General features: G+C 45.2%; 1 protein-coding gene across 6 annotated transcripts in view; it reads right to left on the reverse strand.

Moving 5' to 3' along the window:
* Positions 1–16,317, reverse strand: part of LOC139232634 (misshapen-like kinase 1) — a 259,745-nt gene that overhangs the window by 127,732 nt on the left and 115,696 nt on the right. For all 6 annotated transcript variants that reach the window (XM_070863069.1, XM_070863068.1, XM_070863070.1 and 3 more), the window contains exons 4-5: positions 3,429–3,554; positions 695–805 (exon numbers count right to left, since the gene is read on the reverse strand). In XM_070863069.1, coding sequence (XP_070719170.1) covers positions 695–805; positions 3,429–3,554 — 237 coding nt within the window. The remainder of the gene's footprint in view (positions 1–694; positions 806–3,428; positions 3,555–16,317) is intronic.

The raw sequence follows: 16,317 nt of genomic DNA on the forward strand, positions 1-16,317 counted from the left end.
ATGGAAATTAGATGAATATTAAGAACTGGGTGGGTCTCTCTCTCTCTCAGCCCCAGGCACAAGATACCCAACGTCTGAAGTGGGTTGCAGATGTGGGTGTAAGAATGAGTTATTGACATGCCTCTATTCATGCATCATTTTCCTTACGCCAATATCAATTGGGTGTAAGATGCACAAGTACAGCAATAGTCTGGAAAGCATTACAAAGAAAACCACTTAAGACGGACGATAGCAAACCACAAGAGTAAAGCACAACCCATTTCTCCTCATCTGAAATCTTGTCGCTATCCTTGATAAAGACCCCAAGCTGGCATTATTCCACATGGATGTAATCAGGAGGGAGAGAAGGTTCAGGTTTCAGTGAGTTTTGTTTGGTTAAAGACAAGTATCATGAGCCGAAGCCATATTGGACGGGATAAGTTGCTCAAAGGTCAAGTACGGCCAATGTGACGGAACATGAGCCAAGAGCTTCCTGATACCATGCTTACGTCATCACGCAGTCAACTTCAGGAGAAATGCTGCTTGAAAATAAGATTTCTTAAAACGATGCTGTGAAGCTTGTACGCACCAGGGGGAAAGCATTACAAAAAATCAGCTTAAGCCCTCGATTTACTTTCAAATCTTCAAAAATACCTTTTGTTTAAAGAGGAAGATGTGCACTGCAATGAATTCTGGTTCAGAAAATGATAATTACCCGCAGTATCTCCCTGCAGATGTAGGCAATCCATTCTTCTTTCAGTGCATTTCCTTTCGTGTTCTTGACCAGGTCTGTGACAGACCCAGCGCCACAGAATTCCATCACCAGCTGAGAAACAGAAGAGAGCAACGATCTGAATACAGGTTAGCATGGCCATAATAAAGCAAACCAAGCACTCAGGTCTATTTCTAGAGGTATGGAATTGAAAAGTAGGGAAGTTATGCTAAACTGTATCGAACCTTGGTTAGACCACACTTGGAGCACTGCGTACAGTTCTGGTCATCATATTATAAAAAGGATATAGAGGCACTGGAGAGGGTGCAGAGAAGATTGTCAAGGATACCACCAGAAATACGAGGGTAGACATATCGGGAAAGGATAAACGGGCTGGGTCTCTCTTCTCTTGAAAAAAGGAGGCTGAGGGGTGACCTAATAGAGGGTTTTAAAATTATGAAAGGTTTTCACAGAGTGGATACAGAGAGAATGTTCCCACTTCTTGGGGAAGAGCATAACTAGAGGCCATCAATATAGGATAGTCACCAAGGAACCCAATGGGGAATTCAGAAGAAACTTCTTTACCCAGAGAGCGGTGAGAATGTGGAACTTGCTATCACAGGGAATGGTGGAAGCGAATAGTATCAATGCATTTAAGGGGAGGCTGGACAAGCATATGAGGGAGAAGGGAATAGGGGGTTATGCTGATAGATTTAGATGAGGAAAGACAGGAGGAGGCTCGAGTGGAGCATAAACACCGGCATGGACTGGTTGGGCCGTGTGGCCCGTTTCTGTGCCGTATATCCGACGTGTAATCCTATGTTAGCCTACTTCTCCTCTTCCTTTCTCGCAAGTGAATTTTTAAAGGGAGTGAAAGATGCCTGTGCGCGAGTTCTTCTAACGTGGGGTGGCCGTTGCACACCGGCTACCACACGGGCTTAGCAGAGCGAGGTCTTGGTCCAGTGGCAAGGGGGTCCAAGACGACTGGAGACCAAGCACTGCTGTATGAGTCTAGTTGCCTACGGAGAGATGTTGGCCCCAAGCTCGGCACCAAGTAGCGCCCTTCGTTGAGATGGTAGGTGAAGGGAAGGGAAAGGCGGCACTAGATGTTTCTTGCACTTTTCTGAAACTATATAACGGATGTGGATTGTAAGTAAATGGTCACAGGATCAGAACCAGTCCAAATCACTGGCCATGGGACAGTGCAAGGAGAACAGGAGAGGGAATGCAACTTTAAAAAGAAAATTAAAAACCACACCCTGAAAAAAAATCAATACATTTCAAACATAATTGGGAGTCTGAGTCTCGATGCATCTTGCGCCTCAGTGCACTATCAGATACAAATTCATATACGGCATATAACACAGGCACCTACTTCAGAGCACTATAAAACTGGCAGCATGGAGTTATACAGCCACCGGGGCACCCATGTTCTGATCGGGGAAAGTTTACTGGTGCACAAATCACAAAATCCCACTCTTTGGCTCCCAACTGCGGCTGCAAGTTTTGATGTTAGCAAAGGATCATATGTTCAAACCGGTGACTGCCCGACAATCGGTTTTAATTTTGCGTTGCGCTGGTTTTAATTTTTCTGCAGATGGAAAGCTGAAGAGATGTCCGATGACCACCTCCGGGTGATTCCACACGGCTATTAAATCAAACAGGACGGAGATTGGATAGAATTACATAACAGCGCAGAAACAGGCCCAACATTCGGGGTTTATGCTCCACACGAGCCTCCTCCCACCCTACTGCATCTAACCCCATCAGCACAACTATTCCTTTCTCCCTCATATGCTTGTCCAGCGTCCCCTTAAATGCATCGATACTATTCGCCTCAACCACTGCCTGTGGTAATGAGTTCCACATTCTCACCGCTCTCTGGGTAAAGAAGTTTCTCCTGAATTCCCCGTTGGATTTCTTGGTAACCATCTTGTGTGCCCTCTAGTTTTGGACTCCCCCACAAGTGGAAATAGCTGCTCTATGTCTACCCTATCTAACCACTTCAACATTTTGAAGACCTCAATTCGATCCTTCCCTTTTCCAGAGAAAGGACCCCCAACCTGTTCAGCCTTTCCTGATGGTTATTGCCTTTAAAAGGCAGTTGCTTTATAACATCAGATGCATGGTCTTCTTTCTAGGGATAGCAAGAAAAACTGGGACCACTGGAAGTCTGAAGTAAAAAAAAACAGACGCCGTCAGAAATGCACACATCTGTCAATATCTGATTTCAGGTAGCCATCTTTCATCAGTGAAGGCGAGATGGGAGCCAACAGATTGTCCTTGCACAGCGCTGGTGAGGTGGGGAGAAATTTACAACCTAGTCACAAGCGTAAAGGTGCCACAATCAATGCCAATTTTGCACGAGTCATACCAGCAGTAGAGAAAGCATTGGCAAAATCTCGCTACAGCTTGCTTTTTATGTCAGGGTAACTACAAAGACAGTTATGGGGCCATGTCCTGCAGAGGACTCACGTAGATGTGGCAAGAGGTCAGGAACAATCTTGGATGTCCTGCAAGTAGCAGTCACTTAAATTGTATGGCTATGGGGAAAGAGCGGGTGAATGAGACTAATCGGATAGCTCTTTCATAGAGCCGGCACAGACATGATGGGTTGGATGGCCTCCTTCTGAGATGTACAATTCTATTCCATGTCGTTTTGCGAATCAGCCCACGTTATTTTCACAAAAGCACGGCATTTAACCTCATCAAACACAAATTACGTTCGATTTCTCACCCAGAGTTGGTCATCATGGCCTGGAGGACTCTTCTTGATGAAGGCCCCATAGTACGTTGCGATATTTCTATGATGCGAGTACTTCTTCAGCATGTTAATTTCCTGCTTTATCTCTTCCTCTTCATCCTGGATTCAAAAAGAGAAAAAGGTTAAAAATGTCACACCTTGCTTTTAAAAGTGCCTGAACTCGTTCAATATTCTCAGTGCCATTTCTCTACCTTGGAGACAACAATTTACTATAACTAAAGTTGCAGAATTTAGAATTTATCTCCAGAATATAAACATTACATCACTTTCAGATGTTTTTTTTTCAAGATTTGTGTGGGGAACCCCCTTGCAAACAGGGACATTTCTAGGAAGCCCATACAACCATCACATATCAGTCCCATACAGTCGGAACCAGGCAAGCCTTGGGATCATCTCACGGTCGATGGAATTCTGTTCGAAGCAGATGCTCGAGGGGAGACCTGTGCTTGGTTCCACTACTTACTGCTCAAAGATTAGAATCCACTGATATCGGCAAATAAATGCTAACTTTTGGTGCAGTGGGCAGTATTATCATGTTAATTCTCTGTCTATAGGCAGACAAAGCAGTATTAGGACTAATACACGGTTTGTTCAGTTGGGAAGCTTAAAAACGTGTTGTCTCTGCAATTCCTCTTCAATTACCAGCATATTCAGCCTTTCTTGATTGTCAGTGTCTTTCAGGTAAGGACGACGTTGTTAAACCAAGGCCCTACCTGCTTGCTGAGGTGGATGTAAAAGATCCCCAAGGCACTATTCGAAGAGGAGCAGTGCTCATTCAGCATTCTGGTTCAATAGGCCGAAACTCGATCAGCACCAAATACAGATCACCTGGTCAATCGGGCATTGCGGCCTGTGGGACCTTGCTGTGCACAAATCGGTTGCTGCGTTTGCTTCCAAAACAGCGATTGCACTTTCCAAAGTGATTCTGGTCAAATAATTATATCTGGATGCCCTGAGAACATGAGGTGCTATATAAATGCAGTCACTGCACCCCTGCCCTCAAGAATTATCATCCAAAATGACTCGCTACCTCTCTCCATGGCTGCAAACATCTTCTGAAAACCATTCTGACAATCCCTTTGATCCAACCCATACCCAGATTTACAGTTGTGGCTCAGTGGGTCGCACTCTCTCGCCTCGGAGTCAGAAGGTTGCAGGTGCAAGTCCCACTCCAGAGACTTGAGCACAGCAATCGAGGCTGACACTTTCAGTGCAGTACTGAGGGAGCGCCGCACTGTCGGAGGTGCCGTTATACCGAGACCGTGTCTGCTCTCTCAGGTGGATGTAAAATATCCCATGGCACTATTTCGAAGAGCAGGGGAGTTATCCCCGGTGTCCTGGACCAATATTTATCCCTCAATCAACATCACAAATAGATTAGCTGGTCATCATCACATTGTTGTTGGTGGGAGCTTGCTGTGCGCAAATTGGCTGCTACATTTCCTACATTACAACAGTGACTACACTCAAAGTATTTCATTGGCTGTAAAGCGCTTTGAAACGTCTGGTGGTCATGAAAGGCACTATATAAATGTAAGTTCTTTCTTTCCCTAATTAAATGCTCAAAGATGGCTAAACTTTTGTCATTGGGGAGGGGAAGAGGGGGTCACATATACCATTTAAACCCATCGTGATGATCATTATTACAATGCCAATCAACCTTGCTAGCCCAGAAAGGGAACAATTTAAAAAGTGTGGCGTCTCATTCCTACAGGTAGTAAATTGGTGTTGGAGATTTTAACAGTTTCAAATTTTACATTTTTGTTTTACTTTTCCTCGCTTTCCTCTTTCTTCATTCAATCTTTGTTTCCCTCTTTGTATTTCATCAATTTTTATATTTCAAATTGCTGATAATAAATTTTGGTATCTTAATGTAGGATTTATTCACCAAGACAGCATCACGAGGAACTGCTCTTTCCAGATCTCCAGTCCAACAAAACTCAAACTGGCACAAACCAGTGAAGAAACAAGAGTACAACAGGACTGAATTGTCTGGGTTTTCAGGGCTTACAAGGGCTTGGGATGGAAGTGCTCGTCCCAAAACCCCTCTGGAAGACAATAGAGTCCATTAGATGTGTGAGTGAGCGTACGTGTGTATGCGTGGGAGGTGTCACCATAGCGGCGAGCTACCACTAGTTCACATGTAGCACCTAGGCTCACAATGACCACTGGGGTAACATACTGGAGGGCTGCCAGGGCCAATGAAGTTGCACCTCAGTGAGACACAAAGCCTTCACCAGGGTTAGGGGGTGTGCAGGGGGAAAAGAAGGGTAGGAGGGATGAATTAGGAAATTATAGGCCTATTACTCTAATGCCTGTTGTGGGGAAATTACTACAAGTTATTACAACAACTACGTGTATTTATATAGCGCCTATGACATAGTGAAACATCCCAAGGTGCTTCACAGGAGTATTATGACATAAAAATTTGACACCGAGCCACATAAGTAGAAATTAGCACAGGTGAACAAAAGCTTGGTCAGAGAGGTATGTTTTAAGGAGTGTCTTGAAGAAGGACAGAGAGGTGGAGGGGTTTAGGCTGGGAATTCCAGAGCTTGGGGCCCAGGCAACAGAAGGCACGGCCGCCAATGGTTGAGCGATGATAATCAGGGATGCTCAAAAGGCCAGAATTGGAGGAGCGCAGATATCTCAGGGGGGGTCGTGGGGCTGGAGGAGATTGCGGAGATAGGGAAGGGGTGAGGCCATGAAGGGATTTGAAAACTAGGAGAATTTTGAAATCGAGACGTTGCTTAATCGGAATCCAATGTAGGTCGGCGAGCACGGACACGTGTGACAGATGAGCGGGACTTGGTGCAAGTTGGGACACGGGACAGTGACTGAGCATTTGAACAAACTGATCAGAAAGATCCAGCATGGATTTGTAGTGTAGTGGGTGAGTCTTGTCTAACGAACGAGTTGATTTTTTTGTGAAGGTAACAAACGTGGCAGATAAGGGGGTGTCGATGGACAATATTCCCTTTAATTGTGTTTTACTGCGTGGGCCTCAAATGTTTCTGGGCTGGAGCGGAGCAGCTGCGCATGCGCGTGTCTCTTCCAGCAGAACAGCTCATGAATGACCTGGCAATCGTTGCGTGTCCGTGCACCTTGGGGGGGGGGGGGGGGGGGTGAGAGAGAGGGGGTGGAACAGTGTTTTAGGGAAGTTATTGATGGGGACTTCCAGAAGGCATTCACAAGATTTCACAAAAGAGACTACGAACAAAAATGAGAATCCATGGTATTGGAGGCAATCTATTGACGTGGGTCAGGGATTGGTTTGGAGGTAGGAGACAGAGCGTAGGGACAATGGGTGGACAGGGTGTGACCAGTGCTGTCCCCCACCGATGTGTGCTGGGGCCTCAGCTTTTCACTATATTTAGAAATGGCTTAGATGACAGAGTAGAGGGCCTTATGTGTCAAATTTGCTGACGACACTGAGTCGGTTCTCTCAGCAAATAGTGCAGATGGGAGCAGAAAGTTACGCAGCGACATTGATGGATGCATGAATAGGCAAGACGGTGGCAGATGGAGTTCAATGTGGGAGTGCGAGGTCATCCATTTTGGACCCGTGAATGATACATTTTCTAAAATGGTGCAAATTTAGGGACTGGAGGAAGAGGATATTCAGGATGCCCAAGAACCAACTTACTGGAAAGCTAATGGTCAGGTACAGAAAAAAAACATAAAAAATTCGGTGGAATGTTGGCCTTTATCTCGAGGGGGCTGGAATACAAACGGAGCAAGTTATGCGAGTTATATAAAGCTCTATTTAGAGCAGTGCTTGCAGTTGTGGTCACCGCACCTCAGGAAGGATCGACAGACCGGATAAGAAAACTAGCCTGCGGCACACGGAGCTAATGTGCAAACAGGAATTTCAGGAGTTAAAACTTAAGGGCTACAGGTACCACACAGAATATTTTGACTCCTTCAGCATTAGGGGACGTGCTGTCAATGAAACAACAAATCAAAACTAATGAAGGCAACATAGGTTTTTTTTGAAAAAGTAGGAAAGCACCAAACCAATTACCCTCCCGAGTACTAAATGCCTCTATTCAAAAAGTGCAGATATTTCTGGTCATGTAATGGCTGAGCAGGATTTTCCGAACACCTTGTTATAATTGGCATAGATGGAACTGAAGTGCCTGCAAGATAGGTTAAAGAAGTGTTCAGTATTACCAACAAAAAAAAATTGTTTCCAGCCTCAAATCAACAGAGAAAAAAATTATTTTTCAGATATATTCTTGGCTCTGACTGATGTTTTCACACCATTCTGCGGTCGAGAGCTTTTTTAAAAAAAAATCTCCGCAATGGCCATTTCCACCCCTTGAGAAACTGCAGTCGTCAAAGGGATCGGTTTTTGCTAGTGCTGTGCAAATGGTAAATACGCACAATGCCTCTCTGATGCACACCCACTCCCAAATCGTGGGTGTTAATCAGAGACCAGAATTTTGTTTGCTTTTATTTTTCGTCAAGAAAAGCAAATGTTACTGGCAATCCACAAAAAGGTTAACTTGACTTTCAAGTCCGCTCCTTGTTTAATTAAAAACACTGCCTGGCAGTAACGGGAGATGTTCCCTCTAATTTTCATTGTAGGTGTATGGTCCCTTTAACTGGCTCCGCGGCCCATTCTAATTTCCGCGTGTGTCACGGTCTCTTCTATGTGAAAGACAGTGAGCAGCCTGGGCGTGAGCACCATACCTCCGCACGGCTCAATGGCCTCAATGGTTCTGCAGGCTGGCAAAATTAAGGGCATCTGGCAAGTCGGCCCGGCGCGACAAGGGAATGTGTTTTACAGTTGCCGATGAATAATGTGCAACGACTGATCGTGGAAATGGTTAAAAGAACAGTAATGATCACACCCCACGAGATGAATGATGCAATTCTTGCTCAACGAGATGGATGTTAGGGGGCTGACCTTGAAGGTGTGTAGTCACCGGTGAATCATGCATTTCAAATGTTTGGAGGCTGTCTGCTGTTATTCTACCATCCATAAACTCCATTCGAAACACAATAAGCAACAAGTAAATCTGCAGTTTGACGGACTTTGAATTCCATTTAAAGTGCCGAATGGTTTATCTTTTTTAATTACTACTATATATTAGTGACAGAATGCTGATTTTCTCTTCACCAGAGGAAGGGGAGACGGGGGGGGGGGGGGGGGGGGGGGAAAGAGAGGGGATTTAAATGCTGAAAGTGAGGGATGCCATTGCTTACCCATTTTGGGCTCAGCATTATCAAAAATAACTGGATCGACGAGGCTTATATTCACTGGAATTTATAAGAATGAGAGGGGACCTCATAGAAACATATAAAATTCTGATGGGATTGGACAGGTTAGATGCAGGAAGAATGTTCCCGATGTTGGGGAAGTCCAGAACCAAGAGTCACAGTCTAAGGATAAGGGGTAAGCCATTTAGGACCGGTATGAGGAGAAACTTCTTCACTGAGAGAAGTGTGAACCTGTGGAATTCTCTACCACAGAAAGTTGTTGAGTTCAGTTCATTAGATATATTCAAAAGGGAGTTAGATGTGGCCCTTATGGCTAAAGGGATCAAGGGGAATGGAGAGAAAGCAGGAAAGGGGTACTGAAGTTGCATGATCAGCCATGATCATATTGAATGGTGGTGTAGGCTCGAAGGGCCTACTCCTGCACCTATTTTCTATGTTTCCATGTAATCCCTGGTCAGGCACAAAATAGGCTCGATTCTTTTTCTAAATTGAGAAAGTAAGATGAAGAACACCGGCAAAGTTTGAGAACAGTGATCGGAAAGACTGGATAGATCATGAAGTAGCGATTAGGCGATGCCAAGTTTAGATTTCGAAGACCTGAAGGTTACCCGAGGAAGGAAAGGCTGAGGGAGGTAAGGCATCCCACAGTTTAGTGGTGCTGGGAAAGAATGGAGATTTTGCGGTGAGCACCGATTTCAATATAACAAGGACGCGGGGGAGCAGAGAGAGCATGGAGGATTGCATGCTCGCAACTCAGCAGAAATGTGTGTTCAGAGGAGCACTCGTAGTAGTACCTGTACTGATATTAAAAGTGGAAAGATTGGAGCAGGGAGAGGGGTTGGCCGTTAGAAGAGAGAGAGGAACAGCATCAGATTAAAATCTTTATCTTCAATCCTGTCCAACAACAACTTTTATTTATATAGCGCCCTTAACGTAGTAAAACATCCCAAGGCGCTTCAAAAGCAGTGTTACAAGACAAAACCGATAAATTTGACACCAAGCCACAAAGGAAGAAATTAAGGCAGGTGACCAAAAACTTGGTTAAAGAGGAAGGTTTTAAGGAGCTCCTTAAAAGGAGGAAAGAGAGGCAGAGAGGTTTAGGGAGGGAGCTCCAGAGCTTGGGGCCCAAACAGCTGATGGCATGGCTACCAATGGTTGAGCAGTTATAATGAGGGATCTTCAAGAGGGCTTAATTTGAGGAGCACAGACATCTTGTGGGGTTGTGAGACTGAAAAAGATTAGAAATAGGGAGGGGCAAGGCCATGGAGTGATTGGTAAACAAGGTTGAGAATTTTGAAAGACGATTTGTTTAACCGGGAGCCAATGTACGTCAGAAAGCACAGGGGTGATGGGTCATCGTGACTTGGTGCGAGTTAGGACACAGACTGCTGAGTTTTGGATGACCTCAAGTCCAGGAGTGAGAGCTGCAAATGCTAAAGCCAGATTCCCTAGATATGGAAGCAAGAATTGAATTTTGAGAGTTTATGGTTTCTGATGAGAGAGAGTTTGGCACAAAAGAGGAAACAGTTTCACGGAGGAAGGTTTAGCAATGGAAATGTAGGGAGTTCCATTGGAGATCAAGGGGGGGGGCTGAGGACTAGAAGGTTGACGGTTGAAGCAGGACTCAAGGTGCCAAAGAAAAGGTGCAGCTGTTGGTTGGATTTGGTGTCCAAATGCATGATTGGAAGATAAAGTTCTCATTGGCTCACTGAGGGACAGAGATCAAGATGAAGTAATTCAGCCATTGCACTAGGAGAAGACAGACTGTGAAGTGAGGGAAATGCAATCTGAAAGATGTTGAATATAGATTGGAATCACCAACAATGCTGGATGCAGGATAAAGCTCCCTCTGCACTAATGGATTTGTGATTCCAGCTCACAAAAGTATATCAGTGTGGATTTTTCAATTTCCCATACTAGCTAGAATTACCGAGCAAGACCACCAATTTTCTTCCAATGAGTGGGCCGTTTTACACTGAAGTCCAATTTTCCACTAGGAATTGGGGATACAGTTAGATGGAGATGATTTTTGTCCAGTCCAATCTGATTGAAATCGTGAGTCCAGAAATGAATGGGTAGCCTGCTGACTCCATTCCGCAATCTCAAACATAGAATACTTTTTTTAATTAAAAAAAAAAGACAGCGTTGGATATATAGCGCGCCTTTTACGGCCACTGGACGTCTCAAAGTGAATTACAGCCAACAAAGTACTTTTGGAGTGTAGTCACTGTTGTAATGTGGGAAACGCTGTGGTCAATTTGTGCAGAAGCGCGCGCCCACAAACAGTAATGTGATAAATGACCCAGATCATCTGTTGATTGAGGGATAAATATTAGCTCAGGACATCGGGGATAACTCCCCTGTTCTTCTTCAAAATAGTGCCATGGGATCTTTAACATCCACCTGAGAGAGCAGACGGGGCCTCAGTTTAATGTCCCATCCGAAAGACGGCACCTCCGACAGTGCGGCGCTCCCTCAGCACTGCACTGGGAGTGTCAGCCTAGATTTTTGTGCTCAAGTCGCTGAGCGGGGCTTGAACCCTCGACCTTCTGACTCAGAGGCGAGAGTGTTCGCCTGATGAAAAACAACTTTCTTCTATTTAGCATCTTTGATGCAGTGAATGCCCCAAGTCACTTCGAGGAAAAGAACAGACACCAAGCACTAGAAGGGGAGTTGGGGAGATGACCAAAAGAACAAAGTCGGCATTGTGGAAACTCTTGAATAAGAATAGAAAGGTAGCAAGGCAGAGGGGTTTAGGGAGAGTAGGCGGAGGCGGATAAAGGTTCTTCCAATAATGCTGGAGGAAGGCGAGGCAGGATTAGACACGGAGGTACAGAGGTGGGTGAGATAAGCCTATTGAGAGATCTGTAAATGAGGATTTTGAAGTCAATGTATTGGGGAATGGAAAGCTAGTCAAGGCTGACAAGGACAGGGATTTAGAGTTTATATATGGTGGAGCTTGGGAAGTCAAAGAGGAGAGCGTTGGAGAAGCCGAGCCTGGAGGTCATGAAAGTGTGAAGAATTTCAGTGAATAGATGAGACAAGGAATGAAACGTGGAAATTATCAGATAGTGGTGCTTGAATCCAGAGTGATACCCACAGACAAGGAGGGCTTTAATTTTGAGATGTTTGAAGTGTCAGTTGGAGTCTCAGCCAGTTTGTTGATGGAGACAGCACACCTGTCTTGATCGGCTCTTGAAAACTCAAGCTGCTACCAAGATAAATTCACCATGCAAAGTCCTAGTACACAGCATTAATCTCAGACAGCTTCTTCTAAAAGTAGCTGGATCAATTCTACTGATTTCCCACATGGATACCTCCATTCAACCAATAAGAAAAGGAAAGAATTTGTATTTCTACAGCATCTTTCATGACCCAAAGCACTTTGGAAGTGAGGTCACAATTATAATGTAGGAAACCGGATAGCCAAACTTTGCACAGCAAGGTCCTACAAACAGCAATGTGATAATGACCAGTTAATATTTTAGTGATGTTGGTTGGAGGATAAATATTGGCCAGGACACCACGGCGATCTCCTGTGCCCTTCAAAATAGTGCGGTGGGATCTTTTACGTCCACCTGAGAGTGCAGAAGGGGCTTCGCTTTAAAGTCTCCCCCGAAAAACAGCACCTCTGACAGTGCAGTGCTCCCTCAGTACTCCACTGAAATGTCGGCCTAGATTTTATGTTCAAGTCTCTGGAGTGGGATTTAAACACCCACAGGAAAACCAGAAAGTTGGCAGAGGGATATGGGAGCTGAACGTGAAACTGTTGACTCCGGAAAATGTTGAGGAACTCAAGAGAGATTACAAAGGTTGGAGAACCGTAAAGTCCCTCTGCGATTCCCCGATGCACTGGTGGGAAACAATCAAGACGAACATCAAGAGATTCTTCATCCTCAAAGGTGTTCAGTTGGCGAGAGGGAGACAGAGGGAATTGTCCCAACTCCAGAAGAGCATGCAAAACCTGCTCCTGCTGCAGTCGATGGGGGTCGATGTCACGGAGGAACTCGAAGAGGTGAACGGCCAGCAAGCCTCACTCTTTGCCTCAGAGTCCTCCAAAATCATCTTCCGCTCCAGAATCTGCTCCGTCGAGCAGAATGAGATGTGTTCGCGTTTCTTCTTCCAAAAGGTACACAGGGAGAGCTTTGTGATCACCAGCCGAAAGGAAGACGACGGTTCGGTGACATCTTCGCAGCCTGACATGCTGAGGATCAGCAAATCCTTCTATGCCAGGCTGTATGACGTCAAGCCCACAGACCGCACGGCCTCCCAGTCTTTCCTGTCGTCTATCTCGGATGTCTTAGACAACAGCGAGCGGGAGAGTCTGGACCACCCGCTAACTCTGGATGAGCGACAAAGGCCGTCCGGTCCTTCGAGACGAATAAAACTCCTGGAAGCGAAGGCTTACCGGTCGAGTTGTATTGGGCTCTGTGGGACTGGATGGGCCCAGACCTGCTGGAAGTGTACAAGGGTATGCTCCTGGCCGGCAGCATGTCAAAATCGATGAGGAAAGGCATCATCACCCTCATCTACAAGCAGAAGGGAGAAGAGGGAGGAAATCAAAAACTTGCGGCCCATTTCGCTGCTCAATGTGGACTATAAGATCCTGTCAAAGGTCATCGCCAACAGGGTCAAGTCTGCTCTTGAACTGGTGATTCACCCGGACCAGACCTGCGCTGTCCCCGGCAGGAAAAAAACATAGAAACATAGAAAATAGGTGCAGGAGTAGGCCATTCGGCCCTTCGAGCCTGCACCGCCATTCGATGAGTTCATGGCTGAACATGCAACCTCAGTACCCCATTCCTGCTTTCTCGCCATACCCCTTGATCCCCCTAATAGTAAGGACGACATCTAACTCCTTTTTGAATATATTTAATGAATTGGCCTCAACAACTTTCTGTGGTAGAGAATTCCACAGGTTCACCACTCTCTGAGTGAAGAAGTTTCTCCTCATCTCGGTCCTAAATGGCTTACCCCTTATCCTCAGACTGTGACCCCTGGTTCTGGACTTCCCCAACATTGGGAACATTCTTCCTACATCTAACCTGTTTAAACCCGTCAGAATTTTAAACGTTTCGATGAGATCTCCTCTCATTCTTCTGAACTCCAGTGAATAGAAGCCCAGTTGATCCAGTCTTTCTTGATATGTCAGTCCCGCCATCCCGGGAATCAGTCTGGTGAACCTTCGCTGCACTCCCTCAATAGCAAGAATGTCCTTCCTCAAGTTAGGAGACCAAAACTGTACACAATACTCCAGGTGTGGCCTCACCAAGGCCCTGTACAACTGTAGCAACACCTCCCTGCCCCTGTACTCAAATCCCCTCGCTATGAAGGCCAACATGCCGTTTGCTTTCTTAACCGTCTGCTCTACCTGCATGCCAACCTTCAATGACTGATGTACCATGACACCCAGGTCTCATTCCACCTCCCCTTTTCCTAATCTGTCACCATTCAGATAATAGTCTGTCTCTATTTTTACCACCAAAGTGGATAAGCTCACATTTATCCACATTATACTTCATCTGCATTCCATTTGCCCACTCACCTAACCTATCCAAGTCACTCTGCAGCCTAATAGCATCCTCCTCGCAGCTCACACTGCCACCCAACTTAGTGTCATCCGCAAATTTGGAGATACTACATTTAATCCCCTTGTCCAAATCATTAATGTACAATGTAAACAGCTGGGGCCCCAGCACAAAACCTTGCGGTACCCCACTAGTCACTGCCTGCCATTCTGAAAAGTATCCATTTACTCCTACTCTTTGCTTCCTGTCTGACAACCAGTTCTCAATCCATGTCAGCACACTACCCCCAATCCCATGTGCTTTAACTTTGCACATTATTCTCTTGTGTGGGACCGCGTCGAAAACCTTCTGGAAGTCCAAATATACCACATCAACTGGTTCTCCCTTGTCCACTCTACTGGAAACATCCTCAAAAAATTCCAGAAAATTTGTCAAGCATGATTTCCCTTTCACAAATCCATGCTGACTTGTCACCTCTTTCCAAATGCGCTGCTATGACATCCTTAATAATTGATTCCATCATTTTACCCACTACTGATGTCAGACTGACCGGTCTATAATTCCCTGTTTTCTCTCTCCCTCCTTTTTTAAAAAGTGGGGTTACATTGGCTACCTTCCACTCGATAGGAACTGATCCAGAGTCTATGGAATGTTGGAAAATGACTGTCAATGCATCCGCTATTTCCAAGGCCACCTCCTTAAGTACTCTGGGATGCAGTCCATCAGGCCCTGGGGATTTATCGGCCTTCAATCCCATCAATTTCCCGACTAATAAGGATTTCCCTCAGTTCCTCCTTCTTACTAGACCCTCTGACCCCTTTTATATCCGGAAGGTTGTTTGTGTCCTCCTTAGTGAATACCGAACCAAAGTACTTGTTCAATTGGTCTGCCATGTCTTTGTTCCCTGTTATGACTTCCCCTGATTCTGACTGCAGGGGACCTACGTTTGTCTTTACTAACCTTTTTCTCTTTACATATCTATAGAAACTTTTGCAGTCCGTCTTAATGTGCCCTGCAAGCTTCCTATCGCACTCTATTTACCCTGCCCTAATCAAACCCTTTGCCCTCCTCTGCTGAGTTCTAAATTTCTCCCAGTCCCCAGGTTCACTGCTATTTCTGGCCAATTTGTATGCCACTTCCTTGGCTTTAATACTATCCCCGATTTCCCTTGATAGCCACGGTTGAGCCACCTTCCCTTTTTTATTTTTACGCCAGACAGGAATGTACAATTGTTGTAGTTCATCCATGCGGTCTCAATGTCTGCCATTGCCCATCCACAATCAACCCCTTAAGTATCATTCGCCAATCTATCCGAGCCAATTCACGCCTCATACCTTCAAAGTTACCCTTCTTTAAGTTCTGGACCATGGTTTCTGAATTAACTGTTTCATTCTCCATCCTAATGTAGAATTCCACCATATTATGGTCACTCTTCCCCAAGGCACAACGAGATTGCTAATTAATCCTCTCATTACACAACACCCAGTCTAAGATGGCCTCCCCCCCTAGTTGGTTCCTCAACATATTGGTCTAGAAAACCATCCCTTATGCACTCCAGGAAATCCTCCTCCACTGTATTGCTTCCAGTTTGGTTAGCCCAATCTATATGCATATTAAAGTCACCCATTATAACTGCTGCACCTTTATTGCACGCACTCCTAATTTCATGTTTGATGTCCTCCCCAACATCACTACTACTGTTTGGAGGTCTGTACACAACTCCCACTAACGTTTTTTGCCCTTTGGTGTTCTGCAGCTCTACCCATATAGATTCCACATCATCCAAGCTAATGTCCTTCCTAACTATTGCATTAATCTCCTCTTTAACCAACAATGCTACCCAACCTCCTTTTCCTTTTATTCTATCCTTCCTGAATGTTGAATACCCATGGATGTTGAGTTCCCAGACCTGATCATCCTGGAGCCACGTCTCCGTAATCCCAATCACATCATATCCATTAACATCTATTTGCACAGTTAATTCATCCACCTTATTACGGATACTCCTTGCATTAAGAGACAAAGCTTTCAGACTTGTTTTTTTAACACCCTTTGTCCTTTTAGAATTATGATGTAGTGTGGCCCTTTTTGTTTCTTGCCTTTGTTTA

This window comes from Pristiophorus japonicus, chromosome 20, assembly GCF_044704955.1.
Source record: "Pristiophorus japonicus isolate sPriJap1 chromosome 20, sPriJap1.hap1, whole genome shotgun sequence".
In the NCBI taxonomy this organism is placed as follows: domain Eukaryota; kingdom Metazoa; phylum Chordata; class Chondrichthyes; family Pristiophoridae; genus Pristiophorus; species Pristiophorus japonicus.